The following is a 20,898-nucleotide window of genomic DNA, read 5'->3' as shown; positions in this document are numbered from 1 at the left end:
ATGTTCCTAGAGGCAAGGTTGCACATATTTAAGATGTGTGTAGTTCAAAATACAGACATGGACAGTAAGTGTGCATGAGTAAGTTTGCACAAACACAAAATGGGTTACTATTATGCATACTTGCCAACTCTCCCAGAATGTCCGGGAGACTCCCGCATTTCGCGAGAATCTCCCGGACTCCCGGGAGAGTGTGGCAATCTCCCTGATCTGCCCACTTCCTAGTGAAGTGGGCAGAATTCGGTTCAAACGCTGCGATTCACCGGGAATCGCGGCGTTTGGCCCCACCCCCGCTGTAAAATGCCACATTTTGCGTCATTACGTCACGGGGCCAAAATGACACAATCTTGGAGCCCCGCCGCCTGCACGCCCACCTCCCCACGGCAGCTCCCGGAAGCCAAATCTAAAATGTTGGCAAGTATGCTATTGTGTTCATCTCCTCCTATATGACCAATCCTAGGAATTGTCAACCCCAACCCCAATCCTCACCATTTTTACACTTTAGCTCATACTTGCCAACGTTTTGAAGTTGGCATCCAGGGGGTGGGTGTGGGCATGTGGTGGCATGGGCTTGGCTAAACACGACATTTAGGCCCCGCACCCTACTATGAAATGCTGGAGTTCACAGCATTACATATTGGGGGTGGTGCTTAGCGGTGCAATTGCGTCATTAAGCTCCGCCCCATAAGGATCCCGGAGGATGGCTACTCTTCCGAGAGTCCAAGAGAACTCCCCGAAATTCTGGAGCCTCCTAGAAATTCTGGGAGAGTATGCTTTAGTTTAAGGTCAAAATGTCAGGATTTCATAGCATCTCAAAGTGTTACATTTGAAAACTTTTCGCGTCTCGTGGATCTTAAATAATGGTTTGGCCAACCCATCTCAATCTCAGAATCATGCTTGCTTTGCAGTAGTCCGCCTTTGTAGAGACAAAGGCGGACTACTTCTTCTTGCTGATGGGTATCCATCTGTCTTGTGTTTTTACTTAATTGCTTAAAAAGCAAACTGGAAATATCTGGTTAATTTACTCACGTGAAATTTATATATGTATAATTCAAGCATAAAATCAATTCTGATTATTTAACGACATTTATGAAAACATTATTATTACTCTTAAATATGCCCAAGTGGCATTAAACGCTGAACACAGGATTTGACAGCTTTGGGGGAAAAAAAGCTTTGAGGAATGTAAATTTCTGCACAGTAAACAATGATATTTGATGGATTGTGAGATCAAGAGAAAGTGACTTTGTGGCCAGTAATTTCAAAAATAGAGAAAGGAAAAATATAAATGTTAGTTGATGACATTCAGTCGTGGTCAAAAGTAGAAGAAGAACCATATTCCTCCAAACTGAGTTAAATTTGGAAGTTTTTGTGATCTGTTGTATGTACGACCTTACACAATATGTTGTGTTTTATGCTAATATACAGTATATCCGTGAGTCTGTAATCTGTGCACATATTTATAGCATTATCATCATCATCATCATCAGCTATTTATATAGAGCCACAAACAACTGTAATATAGCTCCATAAAGACACGTAAATCTGTACATCTGTTTGCACTTAACTGTCCCTCATCGGTGAATTTGACATTTTGGAAAGTACACTAAGTACTACGCACATGCCAGGGGCGCAAGCAAGATATTTAAGGGGGGATTCCCCCCCTTCCCCCAAAGAAAAAAACACAGCGAGGGCTGTGGTGTATACAATAGCGGCGGTGCTGTATACAATACAGCACCGCCGTGGATGCTTCTTTGACAGCGCCGCGGCTGCTGTATAGTACAGTGCCGCTATGTAGGGGCACTTCTTTAGCGGAGGGGAGGGGTTTCTGGAGACCCAGAAACCCCCCCTGGGTGCACCCCTGCATGCTCAGTTTAAAGACATGTGTGGGTACAGCCAATTTTAAAAAGTAGTATCTGCGAAAACAGAACCGTCATTTTCAAATTTCTTAGTAAGTCAGTATGAGATGTATTTGGAATACTGAAAGGATATGGGAAATAGGAATAATAGTTGTTTCAAAGCATTTGAAGAGTAGTAATAAGGTTGCATGTGGGATAAATATAATGGTATCCCATGTAACACCACTGATACCCAATGACATAAACTCTGGCCGCAGTTACCTGTCTCATCAGCTCTTCTTGCCGCATTCTGATTCGTGCTTTTTCCATCTGGATTCTCTGGAGTCTTAGTTTCTGTTGCAGCTGTTGTTGGTTAGTAAGCTCATTGGGCAAATTGATCAAGGAAGCTTGATGATTCTGGGATGGGTGGGTCTGTTGGGATATAGCTGGGCTGGAAGTCATCTGTTGCTGGTGCTGATGATTCATTACTAGAAGAGAAGGAAGATAGATCAATCCAAGATTACTAAATGTTTATGTCTGATAATGCAAAGTCTGCTTTTGGGAAGCTGACACTGTAGAAGCCAGCAATTAACAGTAATTTATGGAACAAAGAAATCCAGACATCATGGGGTGTGCTCAAAAGTGAGAGTGATGGCTTTCAGATGAATCATTTCTATTGTTAGTATCAGGGAGGATCAGAGTTGTCACTAGTCAAAATGCTTTAGCTATTTTCCGAGTTAAGTCCCTTTATAAAGAAAAAAATAACAGCCAGGAGCTGACTGGGCAGGTGGGCTGCCTTGGGCCGGGTCACTGGGCTACCTTCAGTTATTTCCTTCCTAATAGGCAGCTGAGCCCAGCCAGCCCCTGACGACAGCCGTTCTGTTTGACACTGCGCCTCATTGACAATGCATGTTATGACTTTAGAAAGCATTATGTGATATTTTCAATGTAATCACAGATGGTAGTTTGCATATAGACTAGATATAAATGGTCAATTTCATGGCAACAATCCAATCTTATGATATTGCAGCTACAAAATTGCTCATAACCCATAAGTTCTGCATTTCCACCTTTACATGACAATCACTTGTGGAATCCAAGTGCACTAAAAAAAAATGTGCAAAATTAATAGAAAATGACTGATGAGTGAATGAGACTGTCTGACACCTGTAGCATTGTGCAGTTGGTTGCAGGTGATTTAATAAAATTGTGTGTGTATATATATATATATATATATATATATATATATCATACTTGCCAACTCTCCCGGAATGTCCGGGAGACTCCCGAAATTCGGGTAGGTCTCCCAGGCTCCCGGGAGAGCAGGCAAATATCCCACGTATGGCATCTTGCTCCTCAAAATGACGCGATTTGTGGTGAAGCCCCGCCCCTGCAACAAAAACGGCATTTTGTCGTGGGGCGCGGAGCCAAAATCACACGAATTACCGCGCCCCATCCCTCCCGCCCTCCAACCACGCCCCCCTGCCTAGGATCTCCCGTAATTAACTTACCAAAGGTTGGCAAGTGTGATATATATATATATATATATATATATATATATATATATATATGTGTGTATACAGATAGATAGATAGATAGATAGATAGATAGATAGATAGATAGATAGATAGATAGATAGATAGATAGATAGATAGAGATATACATTTGGGTAGAGCCATCTTTTCCTGCTATTTCATGTCATTGTGTTATTTAATTATATCATGATTCCCTTAATGTACTGAGCTATGTGATATGTTGTTGCTTTATAAATAAAGGATAATAGCAAGAATAATAATTTTTATGACAATAATTGCAGTCAACAATTAAATTGTTGGAGAATAAAAAGACATGAGCAGTTTTGTAGCTTTAACACCATCAAATGTAATACGTTTGAAAAATAATCTACTGTACTATTTTTACATACTGAATAAATGTAATATGTGGATGTGGTATCCAAGCAGAGCACTAAACCCCTCAAGACTTCAGTGACCAGGAAGTCATCAGAGCAGGGTACAATTAGTTTCCCTCACCAATTTGAAAACATGACATGGAAGTTTAGCTAGATTGCAGCATTTAAGAAGCCTACAAACTATTCAGAATGTCTACAAGTATAACTTGATCAATTTGTGAGGCAGAAGATGAATTCTGTTATATTCAATGATGATGTATGTAGAACTCTAATGTACTAATGCATTCATTAACATAAGCTGTTGTGCTAGAATTACATCTTGGGACAATGAACAAGGAAACACTGCATGTCCCAAAGCCACCCACCCGAGATGCATACAACCTGATCCTCAACTAATCCCAGCCACATATTTCTCCTCTATTTGAAACTTTATCTATGGGAGTGTCCAGATATTTAAACTACAGCCTGGAAAGTTGGGAAAAAAAAACCCAGTAAAAATAACAACATATGTAGGGTTCATAGAAAGGGCTTCCTTAATGGTACATTCATTCTAAAAGAATCATATGTAACCACAGAGGCAGGCAAAATAATTGTCATCACACCAGGTTTTAAAGTTACAGTAATATCCATTCACTATTGTATACCATACATGCCAACTCTCCCGGAAAGTCCGGGAGACTCCCGAAATTCGGGTCAGTCTCCCGGGCAAGCTGGCATTTCTCCCGCATCCCAATCTTACAGAGAATCGCGTCATTTGATGCGACTCTCGGTGAATCACGCTGTTTTCGAGGGCGGGACGAGGCCAATCGCGTCATTTTGGCCCCACAACGCAAATTACGGTTTCGCGGGGGGCGGGCCCAAAATGACGCCCCCTCCCTCCCTCCAGTCACGTCCCCTCTCCCGGAAACTTTCCGGGAGTTGGTAAGTATGTTGTATACTGATCCCTTAAGAGATATTTAATTCTTTATCTTAACAAGTCGTTTCCCAAACTACAGAAGCAGGGACCTGTGGGTTTTATTGCAATGACTTGTCTATCTTTGTGTACAATTCTTTCCTAATTAAATGTAACCAACTGAAATGCAAGCGACTATTTAGCTTATAAGGCTGGTTAGATAGTTCCACCATAGTGAATCTAACAGAACCTGCATATGCTGTAATTGAAGTGACAGAGAAGAGTTGTATATTGCGTACATTTTTTTTGAGGGTGGGGGGATTTAATCAACACTGTCAACATTGCTAGTGGCAGACTATCTAGGGTATAATTATTATTATTATTAGTATTATTATTAAGATTTATTTCTATAGCATCTGCATATTCCATAGCGCTTTACAAATATATGCATTAAATCAAATAAATGGACTAGAATAGACTTTGTATGCATCAAAGAAAACATTCATAGGGCAGCACGGTGGCTCAGTGGTTAGCACTTCTGCCTCACAGCACTGGGGTCATGAGTTCAATTCCCGACCATGGCCTTATCTGTGTGGAGTTTGTATGTTCTCCCCGTGTTTGCGTGGGTTTCCTCCCACACTCCAAAAACATACTAGTAGGTTAATTGGTTGCTGTCAAAATTGACCTGTCTGTGTGTGTGTATATGTTAGGGAAATTAGACTGTAAACTCCAATGGGGCAGAGACTGATGTGAATGAGTTCTCTGTACAGCGCTGCAGAATCAGTGGCGCTATATAAATAATGATGATGATAGCATCCAATGTATCTTTGTACATTTAGAGAAAATACTCTGCCTATGAATTTACAGTTGTTTTCAAGAATTACACCCAGAGCATTTAATTAAATAAGATAAACAATGAAACAAGATTGTTTGTGTTGAAATGGTAAGAAGGTGATGGTAGCTTTCATTTTTACAGCATTTATCCATCTCTATCACAGCGTGCTGGGAACCGTGCTCTGTAATGTACAAAGCAGTGACAAGTGGTTTGTAATGATGAGGATCTGCAGTGAGGTGCTAACCTGACAGATTGCTTTCATTCTGCTTGTGTCAGCAATCTCTGAATTCAGCTGAAAGCCATTTTTACCCCCCCCCCTCCCATTTGTTTTTCTTCACGTTAACTTATGAGGACTGTCCAATGTCAGGTGTCAGGCAGTAGAGAGCCTGATGGAAAACACATGTCTGCGGCTTTATGGACTGAAAAACCCACCGGCTTTATTTTTTACAACACTTATTACACTGCAAATGAGAGAAGAAGGGAGGTTGGCCTCTTCTCTCCGTCCCACGGCTTTGCCAGCCAAGAGAGATGCATGTAGCACATATTTCTGAGAAGCAACATTAGTCTTCCAAAAAGTAGGAATGAACATTGTCCCATAATTCTACAAGATTGTTCTTAAAAACTAAGACTCCAAAAGACAGTTACAGTTTTACACACAAAATCCATGTATGAAGAAGTCGGTGGCCACATTAGAAAATATCTGGTCATTAAGAAGATATGCAACAGGTTCTCAGATCATTTCCTGCTTTGCTGGGCTTATTATCGCGGCTGGAAGACGACTGTACACATAAGTCAATGGAGGTCATCGGTTAACACATTTAACCTGATAATATTAAAAAAATTTAACATATTGGGCCTGAGTCATGAAGGAGAGTAAGGCAAAAAAAAAAATAGAGTATGTTTTCTCCTGGACAAAACCATGTTACAATACAAGGGGTACAAATAAGTTTATTATTTTGCAAATAAGGAAAATACTGGCTGCTTTTTCATGTAACACACAAATACTTGATAGCTTTATGTTTACACGGAAATTTAAAGTTGATCTAGGACATGCCATACCCCAACTATAAATCTGTCTCCTCATTTTAAATTTACTTTCCCCTCCAATATAACATGGTTTTGCCCAGGTGCAAAGTTACTCCTTTATTTTTGCTTTACTTTAATGAATCAGGCCCAGTATGATCAAGTGTTTGAGCTAATATAATATGATATCAGGCCGATTACCCCATATTGCTACGGATATCCCAGCATGTCCCCAGCTTGTTATGCATTCTGATCAGTATAGTGCACTTGCTGGTCAATATGTAAAATATGGGTAATTACAATGACAAAACATCTACCTTTCAGAAGTGACATTATATACAAATAATGTAGAGACATGGGTCCCAACTAATACTGCTGAGGCAACAGAAATTAGTGGACCAAAATGTCTATGAACCCACCAATTATTCTCTTTAATGTCGTGTTTGAGACAAAATTTACTATTTTTACAATTTTCATATATTTATACGTTTTTGCATTACTAGATGTTTTACATCAAGGAAATGTACTAATTATGTACCAAGATCCATCTTGAATTAACACTGGCTATACATACTTTGCGGTATTGGCAAATTGCCCAGACAAGGCTGCATCTGTGACTCTAAGTGAGCCAAACTGAACTGTATGGGATCCCGCTGGGCCATGCTGGAGAGTGCAGGATGACTACTGTCTGCCTGTGTGTGCAGTCATCTGCCAAACATAGTGACAGGGACCAATGTGATCCATTAGAAACATCTTGTTACTTGGAGTATGGGCTAGTGACAGGGTTGTGTTGTGTGTGGGCACCATAAGAAATTGTTGTTGCTGTCCAATTTGGTCACAGACGAATTTGGCCAAATTGGACATATCCAGTAAAGTGACTGAAGATAAGGGGGTTACTGTGGTTGGCAACTGGCTGAACACAGAGCCCGACAGAGCTCGCTTGCATATTGGATGTTCATATACCACAGCCGGTGCGGTCAGCATTAAGGATTTACTGCAGTTACAATAACAGGAACTGATGCACAGGGCTACTTAATTAGACAAGTACAACAAGTGAATAATATACTTACCAAGAATAGTTGCATGAAAGCATTTGGAAACAGAAAACAACCCATTAGTTAAAATAACAGATTTTTGTTTTTTAATTAAGCAATATAATTTAGGTACAATTATGCTACCAACAATAATAGTAATCATACTATAACAATACTGACAGAATGATATAATCAGCATAATCAACTCAACATAGTTTTAATTCATAATGCAATGAAAATATAAAAAATAAAGTATAAATAATAACTATTTTTTCTAATGGTAATAATATTAAAGTAGTAAAACAGAGCTCTCTTGCTCCTATGGTAAAATAAAAAAAGGCCTAATAAGTGGTTTATTAATCCCACAAATAAAATAGCAAATATTAATACTTTAAGGGCAGAACCAATGAGGCTCTCACTTACGTTTACCCACTCAAATTGGTCATAATTGTCATTGGTGGGTTTTGGGTGCCTACCCTAGATGTCTGTCAAAGCCATGAATATGCCCACTAATGTGTTGTTCACCCTCCTAGGTGCCTACATGCACATACAATGAGTTTGAGCACTATGCAGTCATATTTAATGAGATCTTACAATTATCGCTACATGCTTATGTCATACAAAATATATTAATAGAAAAGATCACTAAAATTGTCCAAGTTTGAACATGTTCATCGTGCAGTATTTGTAATTAATAGTAGTAACTTTGTGTGTGGACTAATAGTCCACACACAGTCTACTAATGTAGACTAATAGTCTTACATTCTGTGTGTGGGATTTCCTCACAAATGCCCAAGTACATCAGCACACAAACAGGCTGTGACTCTGAAGGCCAATTAGACTACTTCAGACCTAAGTGCCTGTAAATCGCAGTGTGTATGGACCAAAAAAAGACTGCGATCTATCAGATGTCATTTGGGATGGATGGTATATGCAGTTGGACAATGACTGCATCTGAGTGTGTATACAGACATCATAGATCCACACTAATAGTGCCTTGTTGACTCTTGTCATTCGATCTAAGGGGCAGAGACGTATTTTTACTGATATTATGGTAAAAAGTAACGCTCATATTTGCTCACACCTTTATTGGGCACGAGCAAAAATGATCGTTACTTCTGTAAAAAAAAAAATATCCACGTGAGGTGTCTCTCGGCCATTCTGGAGAAACCTCGTGTGGATATTTTAGGATTTGAATCTGCCCATAAATGTCCAAAGGCCAAATCTTTTATAGTTGTCCTCATATGTGCATTTACGTGCTGAGCAGACAGGCTGAGTTACCAGTTAAGCTTTAGAGAGACAGCAGTGATTTTGAATACGTATAGCTATAGGATATCCCTACTGATAGCATACCATAAAGGAGTGAAAGGACAAATGGGAAGGAGTGGAGAAGATGAGATTATAGTGTAACGTATAGTGGCCGGCACCTTGTATGAGTGTACTGATGACAATGCTGCTCTGCCACAGACCTACATGGCCAGTTGGTAGAACCAACAAACTCACAAAAGCAAAATTGAAACTTATTTTACCAAAATGAAAACATATTTTGCTCTGAAACATATGTCAGCAGGATATATTCTGGAAAACAGCAGTCCACCTTGTAAAAGTTATAAGGACTCTGGTATGGCTCACTCAGCCTTGAGCATGAATTTCTATTTGTGTGCGGTGCCACATTTAGCAGTAAGAGGGGAAATCCTGAGCAGGAAATGTTACTGAGAAGAGGGTCCTGGGTAACGCTTGTTATGGTGAAAACTTTATGTCTTTGCTATAAATAAACACAATGCAAACTAGTGATAGCTTCAAACATGCTTACTGAAATGGGGGGATGTTCAATAGACATTAACATCATTCACTCCCACAAAAGCCTGATCCCTGTTGCAAGATTTCACTGCCTGCTGACTGCATGGTAAACATGAGCACCCACAATGGCAGGAATGTGTTCTTAAACTGTGTATACATAGGATCAGCTAATCAGAAGTCTGCCACTTAATATTCAGTGCAGAAATCCATGTGTTAGATACAACTGTGGACATGGAGAGTTTCTAAAAAAAAAAATTATTGAGACATATGTAACATGAAGTCAAGTGTATACTTGGTAGTGATATCCAAACTACAAATAGAGCAGCTTTTAGTGAACAGTGCACCATGTTGTTTGCTGTCTTGTGACACATCTCTGATTAGTTTAGCTGCAAAAAGCTCTAAATATTTCAGTTAATTGCAAAAACCATGCACCAGGGCAGCACGGTGGCTCAGGGGTTAGCACTTCTTCCTCATAGCGCTGGAGTCCTGAGTTCAATTCCCGACCATGGCCTTATTTGTGTGGAGTTTGTATGTTCTCCCTGTGTTTGCGTGGGTTTCCTCTGGGTGCTCCGGTTTCCTCCCACACTCCAAAAACATACTGGTAGGTTAATTGGCTGCTATCAAAATCGACCCTAGTCTCTCTCTCCCTCTCTGTCTATCTGTGTGTATGTTAGGGAATTTAGACTGTAAGCTCCAATGGGGCAGGGACTGATGTGAGTGAGTTCTCTGTACAGCGCTGCGGAATCAGTGGCGCTATATAAATAAATGGTGATGATGATTGCCATGGTGCTCCGATCAGAGCAATAAACTACGCTCCATCTGTAAACACAGAAGAGTGCTGGCTAACTCTCAATGGGCCTGAGGCATTAAGGAAGGCAAAGCAAGAAAACAGTAGTAAATCTTCTCCTGGACAAACCATGTTACAATGTAAGGGCTGCAAATTAGTTTATTATTTTGCACATAAGGAAAATACTGGCTGTTTTTATCATGCAGCACACAAATCTTTGATAGCTTTATTGTTACACTTATATTTAAAGTTGATCTAGGACATGCCCTATCCCAGCTATTCATATATCCCCCCACCTCCAATGCAACATGGTTTTGCCTAGATGCAGTTCCTCCTTTTTTATGCTTTGCTCTCCTTAATGGCTCAGGCCCAATGAGTGAAACTTTTCAAGTTTTTCTCTCGAATAAATTAAAGTTCATCATCATGTATTTATATAGCGCCACTGATTCCGCAGCGCTGTACAGAGAACTCATTCATATCAGTCCCTGCCCCATCGGAGCTTACAGTCTAAATTCCCTAACATACATACACAGACCGAGAGAGAGAGAGACTAGAGTCAATTTTGATAACAGCCAATTAGCCTACTAGTATGTTTTTGGAGTGTGGGAGGAAACCGGAGCACCTGGAGGAAACCCACGCAAACACAGGGAGAACCTACAAACTCCACACAGATAAGGCCATGGTCGGGAATTGAACTCATGAACCCAGGGCTGTGAGGCAGAAATGCTAACCACTTAGCCACAGTATATGGAAATGTATTAGCACAGGAATAAAAAAAAAGTATCAAGAATAAAAATAGATTAGCAACTGTAAGCCTAACTAGTTCATGTCTGCAATGGCACTTAGGCTAGGTACACACTACAGGTTTATCAGCCGATTATCATGCCAATCCCACGATAAACGACAGTTTGGGCCGATATCGCATTAGTGTGTATGCTCAAACGATTAACATTCAAAAGAACATCGTATTGTTTGATCTGAGTTTATAAACGGACTACAAAACTCTATAAACGATGCAACGATGTTATGCTGATGCTGCAGTGTGTAGGCAGATCTCCATAGAGTTTACAGAGCCCCGATCTTTTCAGCTGATGGTTATGACAGATGAAGAGCACAGATCTGACGGTAAATCGTGTAAAACGTGCAAAGTGTGTACACATGAATCGGGCATGCTGATTGGAACTTTCAGTCATTGCTAAAATCGTTAATGATATCACTTCGGGAGAAATTTTGAGTAATTTTCTGTAGTGTGTACTCAGCCTAACTTAGAGCTTTTTTCCGTAACTAACACTAATAAAGATACTGTTTCAATACACTATCACTAACAGCGGCTACCTCTGAAGAACATGAGTGTGATCTCTTTATTGCTACATTTTACAAAATGTAACAGGGACTCAAGTCATGATGTTGGGAATGATCGCGTTTTATTTATGTGAAGATTTCTGAAGATTTATAAAACAGGAAACACTAATTAGGAAACATGAGCTTAAGTAACTATTCTCCCCAGAGGTGTCATTATGAATTTTTGCACCCCGGATATAAGATATCAGCCACAAAGTCCTCACCATGTCACATACGCTGTTCACCGTGCTGTCATCTGACTTACAGTATAAAATTTATAAAAGTACTATGTGAGTGGCACTATGCTGTAATCAATATATACAGAAGAAAATAACAGACACTGAGAATTGCACCGTATGCATGCATGCTTCATTGCAACATATTGCCAGCTCTATTGGCACTGCATCTGGATAATGACAATATTCACATGTGGGAGGCAGGTAAAAATTGCATATGAAAGTTAGTAATTATTTGCTTTTGAAGCTGTCTTGATTAGAAGTTTAGTAATATATTTGGATAGTCCATGTGACACTAGGCAAACTTGAGCAAACATATTCCGAAATAAACGCAAGTAACAGTTCAATATAAACTAAGAAGTGGTTTTGTGAACGATGGGTTAAAAGTTGGAAAAATAAAAATGAGATTTTCCATTTTCATGTAGTGATCCGTCAGGCCAACATTTTGATATGCTCTCTAAACAATAGGACATTCTCCTCGTCATAGCAGCAGGATATGGAAAAGTCTGCTGCATGTGTTTATAACGTTCAGGAGCGATTACTGAAACTGCTCATTGTTTTGGGGTTTCCTGACCATTTCATTTCTGATAAAGAGTAGCAGGTGCAATACGAGACTATGGTTCTAATCTATTAACAAAAAACACATTTTGGGACACCCACAAGTTACTTCTATAACCTTCACTTTCTAGTACTTTACAAATGATTTTGTTTGTTCAGGAGGTTGTCCAATTTTAAACATAAGGGGGCTGATTCATTAAGGATCTTAACTTGAGAAACTTCTTATCTCAGTCTCCTGGACAAAACCATGTTACAATGCAAGGGGTGCAAATTAGCATTCTGTTTTGCACATAAGTTAAATACTGACTGTTTTTTCATGTAGCACACAAATACTTGATAGCTTATTTGTACACAGAAATTTAAAGTTGATATTTGTGTGCTATATGAAGTGAGGCCTTAAGCCGGTGTCTATGTTCATTATCCACCGCTGTCGAATAGCCATTTAAAACTCACTTTCAGAGATATTGTTTATATGAGCGCTGCTAGAATAATTAAAGTGGCTATAAGTAGCAGTGACTATCTAGATATATTTCGATACTTTATTATTGGCCATTTTATACCAGATCCTGTTAAAAAACAGTTGAACAAAGAAAAAATGGGATGTGCGTGTAACACTAAAGTCAAGCAGAAAATCTGGAAACGTTCCCCTGAGTCTTTGGATTGCCATAGGCCAGAAACACCTCTTTTGATTTTTCTGTCTGTATACATCCTATAAACAGACCGATCCCACTTGAAGCTTGACATTACTCATTTTGAAAGTGTTTCACATGGGAATGTGTAACAGGATCGCCCACCTAGATATGAGGCTCAACTGATATAAACAACTTGTTATAAGTGCACTAAAATCTGATATTCGTAGCAGTCCACTCCCCAGACCTTATATTGCGGTTGTTTGTTACAATTTGAGTTATTTTCCTAAGCCAGCTAGCTATATTTTTGTGTTTTTAATATTACTATGCATTCTCACTTCAAAAGAAATGTCACTTAATCTGGTGTTTTACCCTCCGTTTGGAAGGCACCAATTGTAAGAAAGCCATTTGGAGTTACATTGAGTCATTATTGTTTAACAGAATTAACATAGCCTAATTTCTAACAGATGGATTTTGGCATAAACAGTCGATGTTTTGGAAAAGACGTTGTGAGCAGCTTGCAGTAGAAATAAGCAAACAAATGGAAGGAGTACAGATTTAGCGGCTCTTGTTAAACCATTTGAAGATTAAGGAGTATGTTTACTAAACTGCGGGTTTGAAAAAGTGGAGATGTTGCCTATAGCAACCAATCAGATTCTAGCTGTTATTTTGTAGAATGTACTAAATAAATGATAACTAGTGGCCTGATTCATTAAGGATCTTAACTTAAGAAACTTCTTGCTACATGAAAAAACAGTCAGTATTTAACTTAGGTGCAAAACAGAATAGTAAGTTTCACCCCTTGCATTATAACATGGTTTTGTCCAGGATACTGAAATAAGAAGTTTCTTAAGTTAAGATCCTTAATGAATCAGGTCCTAGAATCTGATTGGTTGCTATAGTCAACATCTCCTCTTTTCCAAACCCGCAGTTTAGTAAATCTAGCCCTAAGTGACCTCTAGCGTGAGGTTTCTATTTGCTCACAGTCATGTTAGGATGTGGTGCTGCTTAGTCACATCCAAATTATTTTGATAAAAATGTTTATAAGGGCTTTTGTGTGTTAAAACAAAGCCAAAATCTAGTGCAGGCCAGGGGAGGAGACTGTGCGAAGCACAGTACATTTTCCATGTTATAAATAAGTGCTTCAGCAAGAGACACACATGTTTCTGATTAAATGTAGAAACTCAGGATCAATCTCTGGATGCTTAACGCTCCCAGCTAAGGGATGGCAGACCTTCAAAAGAAAGTTATTTTATAATTCCAAGTCTAGGAAGAGAATGAGAAGGATAAAGACATAGGTGTAGACTCCCATTTCTTTCAAGATGGAACAGTTCAAAGTGGGTTCTGGGGTGCCGGCCAAGAAATCAGTTTAACTCGCTCTGCATTTTTCATTATTTTCTTGAAAAGTCTACTAGGATGTTGGCATGGTAAGCTCTGGCTCTCTCGCAATTAGGAATTTATGTGTGGTTAAGTATGTGACATTTAACTATTGGAAACCTACAAATGAAATCAAGCCACAGACTTCCAGAGCTACTCTTTCTAACGCTCTATAGCCAAAAGAAAAGTCATAAATAACCTTTGAATTTTTTATATTTCTTTGCAAGAGATCACAATGGTATATCAGTATGGGGGTGATTGCTCCCTAATTTTTCACCCCGTGAGGCTGATTTGGTGACAGTCACACTGGAGTTTTGTTTTGCCTTTGTCTGGGTCACCACAAATAGAATTTATGTTGTACTTGATGGACATGTGTCTTTTTCAACCTGTGAAAATGTCTGTGTGAAAACTGGTACCACAAGTTTTCTGCCACACTTCCGTAACCGGCACATCTGGAGTCCTACTCAAATGTTATTCCAGCACCTGGCCCATAACCAACAATAAGGGGCTAGGTGGTGGAACAGTATAGTTTTGGTACTGTGTACATTCCTCATTATGTATATCTTAACTCTTTTTTTAACTTTAACTATCTTTATTATTTCTTTTATATGTAACTATTCTGCAGTGACTGGTCTTTTCGTTACTTATTCGTTCCTCGGAGTAGCTCATATATTAAGAGGTGGCAGACTCTGAGCTCAATCAATTTTCCCAACCTGTAACAATGACTGACGTGTAATTCACCAATAAAAGCATCACCTCCTGTGCATGTCGGATGTAGTGCACTACAACTGCTGGACAAGGAGTCTGCCCTCTGTGATTATAGGAGCCGCTCTGAGGAGCGAGCATGAAATAGAATGACCAGCCACTGCATGTGCATTGCACTAAGATAAATTACTGCTGTGCTTGGTACAGCCAGGTACTTCAAAGCTGAGCGGCTGTTGAAGCAACATCAAATGGAGCGGAGAGCCATATGCGACTTGTGAGCCACTAGTTGGGGATCACGGATGCATATGAAGCATGTCAGTGCTTTTCCACTAATACATTTTTGTAAACAGGGAAACAAGGTTGTCGGCTTTATAAACTGTGTCTCCACTTAAAGCAGTAATCCCACATAGAAGTTTACTTATTTCTTCAATTAGCAAGTTAAGCATGAATTTGTTATTTTTCTTAGCTTTCCTGCAAATCATTATCTGCTTCTCAAAGTTTTTCTGGCGAGTGCCAAGTATGGCTGCCAGACACACACACAAGTTCACAGCTCTCAACAGGCCATGAGCAGACAGAGGGTGGAGGAAGGAGGGAAGGATTTTACAGTACACACAGCATACAGAGCACAGAGGGGTGTTTCAAAGCCTCTCTGCTCACTGCATCATGTGCTATGTGACTGTGGTTGCTATAGTAATCACAGGATACTGTGAACAATCATAAATTGCAAAAAGCAGAAATAAATCAAGAGAAATGGAATTTACCAATATTCATTCATTTTTTCATGAAATTTTGACTTTAAATAATAGAAGCTGCCTCTTTTGTGCTATGCAATTTCACTAGTTTTATCACATTCGGATTACTTTCATTTATTGGCTACTAAATGCTTTCCTGCCGTTTTTTTCTTTAGTGTCCTTCTGTGCTTTTTAGCCATGTAATAAAATCATTAGGAAGAATTGATTATTTTTGTTGTGCTGGCAAATGACACACCTATGGGTATATTTACTAAACTGCAGGTTTGAAAAAGTGGAGATGTTGCCTATAGCAACCAATCAGATTCTACTATTTTCCTCTACCTCCTGTCATCTAGCTAGCTGTGTAATGCCTCTTTCATGTCCTTCGCTATTTCTATCCCCAACGATGCTAGATGCACTCTGTTACCAGTGTTATCCCTGTAATCTTTTTCTACTTGTTATTTCTTTGTCACTCATGCTGTGTAATGTTATTTGAGTTGAGTTGGGTCTACCCTGATTGTACTACTGCTGTGTAATTTTGTGGCTCTCTATAAATAAAAGTTCATCATAATAATAATAATAATACCGGTAATAATAATAATAATAATAATAATAACATATCCTGATAATAAAAATATAAGGCCAGAGGAAGCTAGAAAAAGAAACATAATGTCTCCAAAGGTCTATTTATTGAAAGTTGCAGCAGGGCATGTACAAGCCAATAAATTGAAAATATCTGGAGATGGAAAACCCCTCTATGGAAAATGTCACAGTCAGTCTTTATAGGATTTTATCTAATAAAGAATAATATAACTGTGTACAGAAAAACATATAGAATTATAGAAGTGGAAAAGTCCCTTCCCCCCACTGTACATTTTACAGAGCTGCCCAATTAAGGGACCAAGAGTTGCTTGAGAACCTGTATTGACTCATTGTAATACATACAATTGTCATTTTTAGAAGATTCAGCCCTTTAACCATTTATATGTCTCCTCCAACATACAAATGTAATACAGCACCGTATAATAGTAAAACCATAGCTGCCTACTCTCTGAGTGTCCAGGAGATTCCAGGTTCCTGGCCACTTCACTAGTTAAGGGATGGGGCGGGGCTTAGGACACGATTCATGCGTCATCATGACCCCGCCCCATGCTATAATAGGCTAGAAATTGTGATGACAGTTTAGGGGCGGGACAAATGACGCAATTCGCCCTGGAGGACAACTTGCCAAAGTTACCAAGTATGAGCAAAACTCAAATTAAATATGTCTGTTAAGGGGGAAAAGGGTTAAACATTTGTTCTCACCCACTTCTTCAGCAGCTCCTTCGAGGCTCTCATGGTCATATGGTGTCTACACATAGAGGATTGCCGTACAGAAACATGTATGTAGGGCCAGTGCTGGTACTTCCAGCGATCCTCCCCCACGCGATGGAGAATACGCATGCGCAATGAAGCACCTTTGGGACTGCTGCAGCATTTACTGGGTTTGCCATGTTCCGCCAGCCCTGCATGCATGGTAACCTAACTCAAGATGTAAGCTGAGTGCTGGGACACTGATGGTCTTCTCTGTCTGAGGACATCTAAAGTTCTGTTCTGTGGTGGCTTCAAACTTTCACTGTGCAAATGTTAGGCATGTGCAATAAGAGTCTGCATGGAGATACACGTCAAATCTTACATTGGGCACATACTGGACATATTGCACTATTACTAACATAGGTAACGGTTCCATACAATATCCTTCATCAATATGCATTGAGTGAACGAAACATACCAAGGTTGGGTTGGGACATCGCCAGTGATCTTTGGCTTATTGGGGTGGAAGTGGTAACAGGAAGGTGGTTCATATGAGTCATTGGCTGTGTCATTGTCTTCCGGGGGTCCTGCCATGTCGTAATTTTCTCCATATGGCTGTCACAAAATAGAAAGAGGATTATTATAACTATATTAAACATTAACCTGTTTAAAGCAACCAGCATAATCACTCTAAGCTGGAAATATACATTTTACACACCAACTTATATCCTATCTGCAAAGGTGAATAACAGTCATAACACTGATTATATAATAGAAATTATAGATTAACAAATGGCTATCTGGCCCTTTTTTTCTTTATATATATATATATATATATATATATATTTAAGGAATAAAAGGAGTGCTACCCAGTGACCAAGTAATTGTAAATTTATAGCAAATCTCTGAAATTTAGAGAGATCGTGGCTTAATTTAATTAATATTAGTGTGGGAACTTTTACTTGTATTTGTGACTGTTACTATTCATCCCGTTTGACATTTTTCACATTCACCATGGAACCAAAATTGATTTATTTGGAACCTCTTACTATTTATCAGCACAAAATATTCTGTAATATTAAATAAAAAAAAACCCTAAAACAACTACTTAATTAAAATTAAAAAAAAACACCCATTAATTTATTACATAAGTATCCACCTCCTTGTTTTAATACTTTATGGCAGTTTCAGTTGTGACTGCAATTTGTATCCATCCTTCTTCACAATATTGCTCAAGCTCCATCAGATGGGAACCCTTGGTATACAGCAATCATAAAGTCATTCCACAGATTATCAAAGTTGTATTGAGGTATGGGTTTTGACTGGGCCACTGTAAGGCATTGAGTTTTTGGTATTGTTATTTTATCTCAATCTCTAGTTCTCCTGAAGTATATGGTATATAGCACTATTCTCGCTACGTTTCCTGGTAGAGATAGTGGTTTCGGTATGAGTAATAGAGAGCCAGTTTGTACATGGGAGCACTAGTTTGGACCAGCTCTAATGTGGTGGAACCAACTTGAACATGGACAAACCTGATGGCTTTCTAGATTTTCTCAATATTTTAAAATCAAGAAATTCCGTACAATGTTTCAATTTTAGAACAGATTTGTCAAACTGGTTCCAGAATTGGAACGCAGAAGCTCCAGCATCTCTACACACAAATCAGGTAAAGACCTCCCAGGTTCTGGAGAACTGCAGCAAGGTGGGCGGAGACATAATAAGAGTCACTTCATCAAGCCTCGCCCACATCAGTAAACACCGAGTGTCAGGGGTGTGATGATGTGAATTATGTTATCACACCCCTATCAGTTGCACAACCCATATGATGGTGCTATTCAGTGGCCATATCACATCACAAGCAGATTACAATTACATTTTCTGGAAAATTCAAAAATAAATTGGATAATTTTCAGGAATTAGTCTTCCGTTGGGGTATCAGGGGTATATAATCATTTCCATATTCCACCAATCAATAGTTCTTAAAATGTCAATATATATATATATATATATATATATATATATGTATATATATATATACATACATACACACATACATATATATATATATATATATATATATATATATAGCCCCAAATAAATGAAGGAAGAGGAGTCAAGTAAAGTATGAGTCTTTTGTTATGCAAACGTATTACAATTACAAATCGTAGTAGCTCAGAGTCAGACATACCATGTAATGACCACTGGTGCCAAGATAGGGGCTTTGTCACTGTGAGAAAAGAGGAGATCTTATGACTCAGTCACTTCAAAGCATGACCACCCTCTGGGTAAGTCAGGAAGGGATATGTCATAAAATTCAAACTCGTGAGGCTTTTACTCATTTATTGCACTTTTGCTGACTGACAGCTCACAATGTGCCAGATCCCTGCTGAGACACCCACTCCATTCAGATACACTGGCAGAAGTTGGGTAACCTATTGACACTGTAGTTGACTAAGTGATGTGTCACTCGGTGGAACACCAGAAATAATAACAGGTTTATATGCCGTGCCATTTCCCTTTTTGATATTCATGGATGTGTGCAATGGCTGCGTTTAAAAGCAAACCATGATTACTGTACTTGTTTGTGTTAACTGTATCAAAACTATCTAATGCTTTCCAGAGGGTTGTCAGTAATGTAATTGTCTACTGCAGAGTTTAAAAAAGAACAGAACCAGTCTATTTGTGTAATAGAGACAAACCCAGGGCTGGTCTAAAGGACTCATTAAAGTGGATGTCTTCAAACTGTAAAGCTTTGTGGATTATGCTGGTGTTATATAAATAAATATTATTAATAATAATAATGGATGGCTTAATAATGCTCTTGGAGCAGTGAGTTACAATATAGTGTAAGATAGAAAATCTCCTATGTCAACATTTGTTGGTTTCATTATTAGTATTGTCCTCTGTCCAAAGTACACGGTAAAGGTGTGCGAGGAAGTGAAATAAAGTCAAGTTTCCTTATTTCTTATCAATGTCTCTAAAGCAATAGATGTTTTGTTATACTGTGTCAGTGACAGGCAGAACATGTAAGAGCCTGTTCACCTTGTGCTGAGCTTAGCAGCCCTGTACACACACCTCACCGGCAGGTGCTGTGACAGAGGCTGACTGGGGTACTGTAGTACAAATGTTCACCTTATGGAGAGGCAGAAACTGTGCCCAGCCCGCCTACACCTCTAGGTGGAAAACCGGCTATTCTGGCAGTGAGAATGAAAGATAACAAAGCATGCAAGGTGATGAATAGTCAGACTATGGGCTTAGTGAACAACAAAAGAAATACTGAGATTGTTCTACAAGATCACATCTTGTGTACAACTGCCAGGAAACTACGTGTTGTGGATACCATCACATCTAGTGCAATTTTCCTCACAATAATGTATGCCCTTTGTTTGCTACCCCCATAAATGGAAAGTGAAAGGACTTGTACACACGGGCCTGACAAATAACGCAAGTCAAAAAATGGACAAAACCTTGATTTTAACAGAACGTTTAAATTTCGCTCCTTAATGCGACTCAAAGCTTCCCTACACCATACTGTGTGATGTTTATAATGGCCGCTTGCATAGAATCCCATTATATTGTATTCAAGCATTAATACTTCTGAACGCTTGATAAATTGACACTTGTCAGAACATGCGCTTGATCACTTTCCTACGATAACATTTTATGAACACTCTTTAAATGCTTTACGATAACCCCTAATTTTTTACATTAACGTTAATGCATCAAACAGACCCCAGCAGACATTTCTGTACATTATACCCGGTCTATCTTGTTTCATTTAATATTAGTGCAAATTTTTCACGTAAATGCAATATTCCAATATTAGTAAATGAGTCCTACTTTCTAGCAAAGCATATTCAATATAACCTGCAATGTAAAAATGTTCTCACTATAAAGTGGGAGCTTCTATACG

The 20,898-nt window shown here is 39.0% G+C and overlaps 1 protein-coding gene across 2 annotated transcripts in view; it reads right to left on the bottom strand.

Annotated features, from left to right (window-relative positions):
- Positions 1-20,898, bottom strand: part of WWTR1 (WW domain containing transcription regulator 1) — an 84,021-nt gene that overhangs the window by 16,242 nt on the left and 46,881 nt on the right. For both annotated transcript variants that reach the window (XM_075201889.1, XM_075201888.1), the window contains exons 2-3: positions 17,464-17,600; positions 2,118-2,323 (exon numbers count right to left, since the gene is read on the bottom strand). In XM_075201889.1, coding sequence (XP_075057990.1) covers positions 2,118-2,323; positions 17,464-17,600 — 343 coding nt within the window. The remainder of the gene's footprint in view (positions 1-2,117; positions 2,324-17,463; positions 17,601-20,898) is intronic.

Source organism: Mixophyes fleayi, chromosome 3 (genome assembly GCF_038048845.1).
Source record: "Mixophyes fleayi isolate aMixFle1 chromosome 3, aMixFle1.hap1, whole genome shotgun sequence".
Classification (NCBI taxonomy): Eukaryota; Metazoa; Chordata; class Amphibia; order Anura; family Limnodynastidae; genus Mixophyes; species Mixophyes fleayi.
Note: the sequence above shows the minus strand (reverse complement) of the source record. Positions and strands in the feature narration are given on the sequence as shown.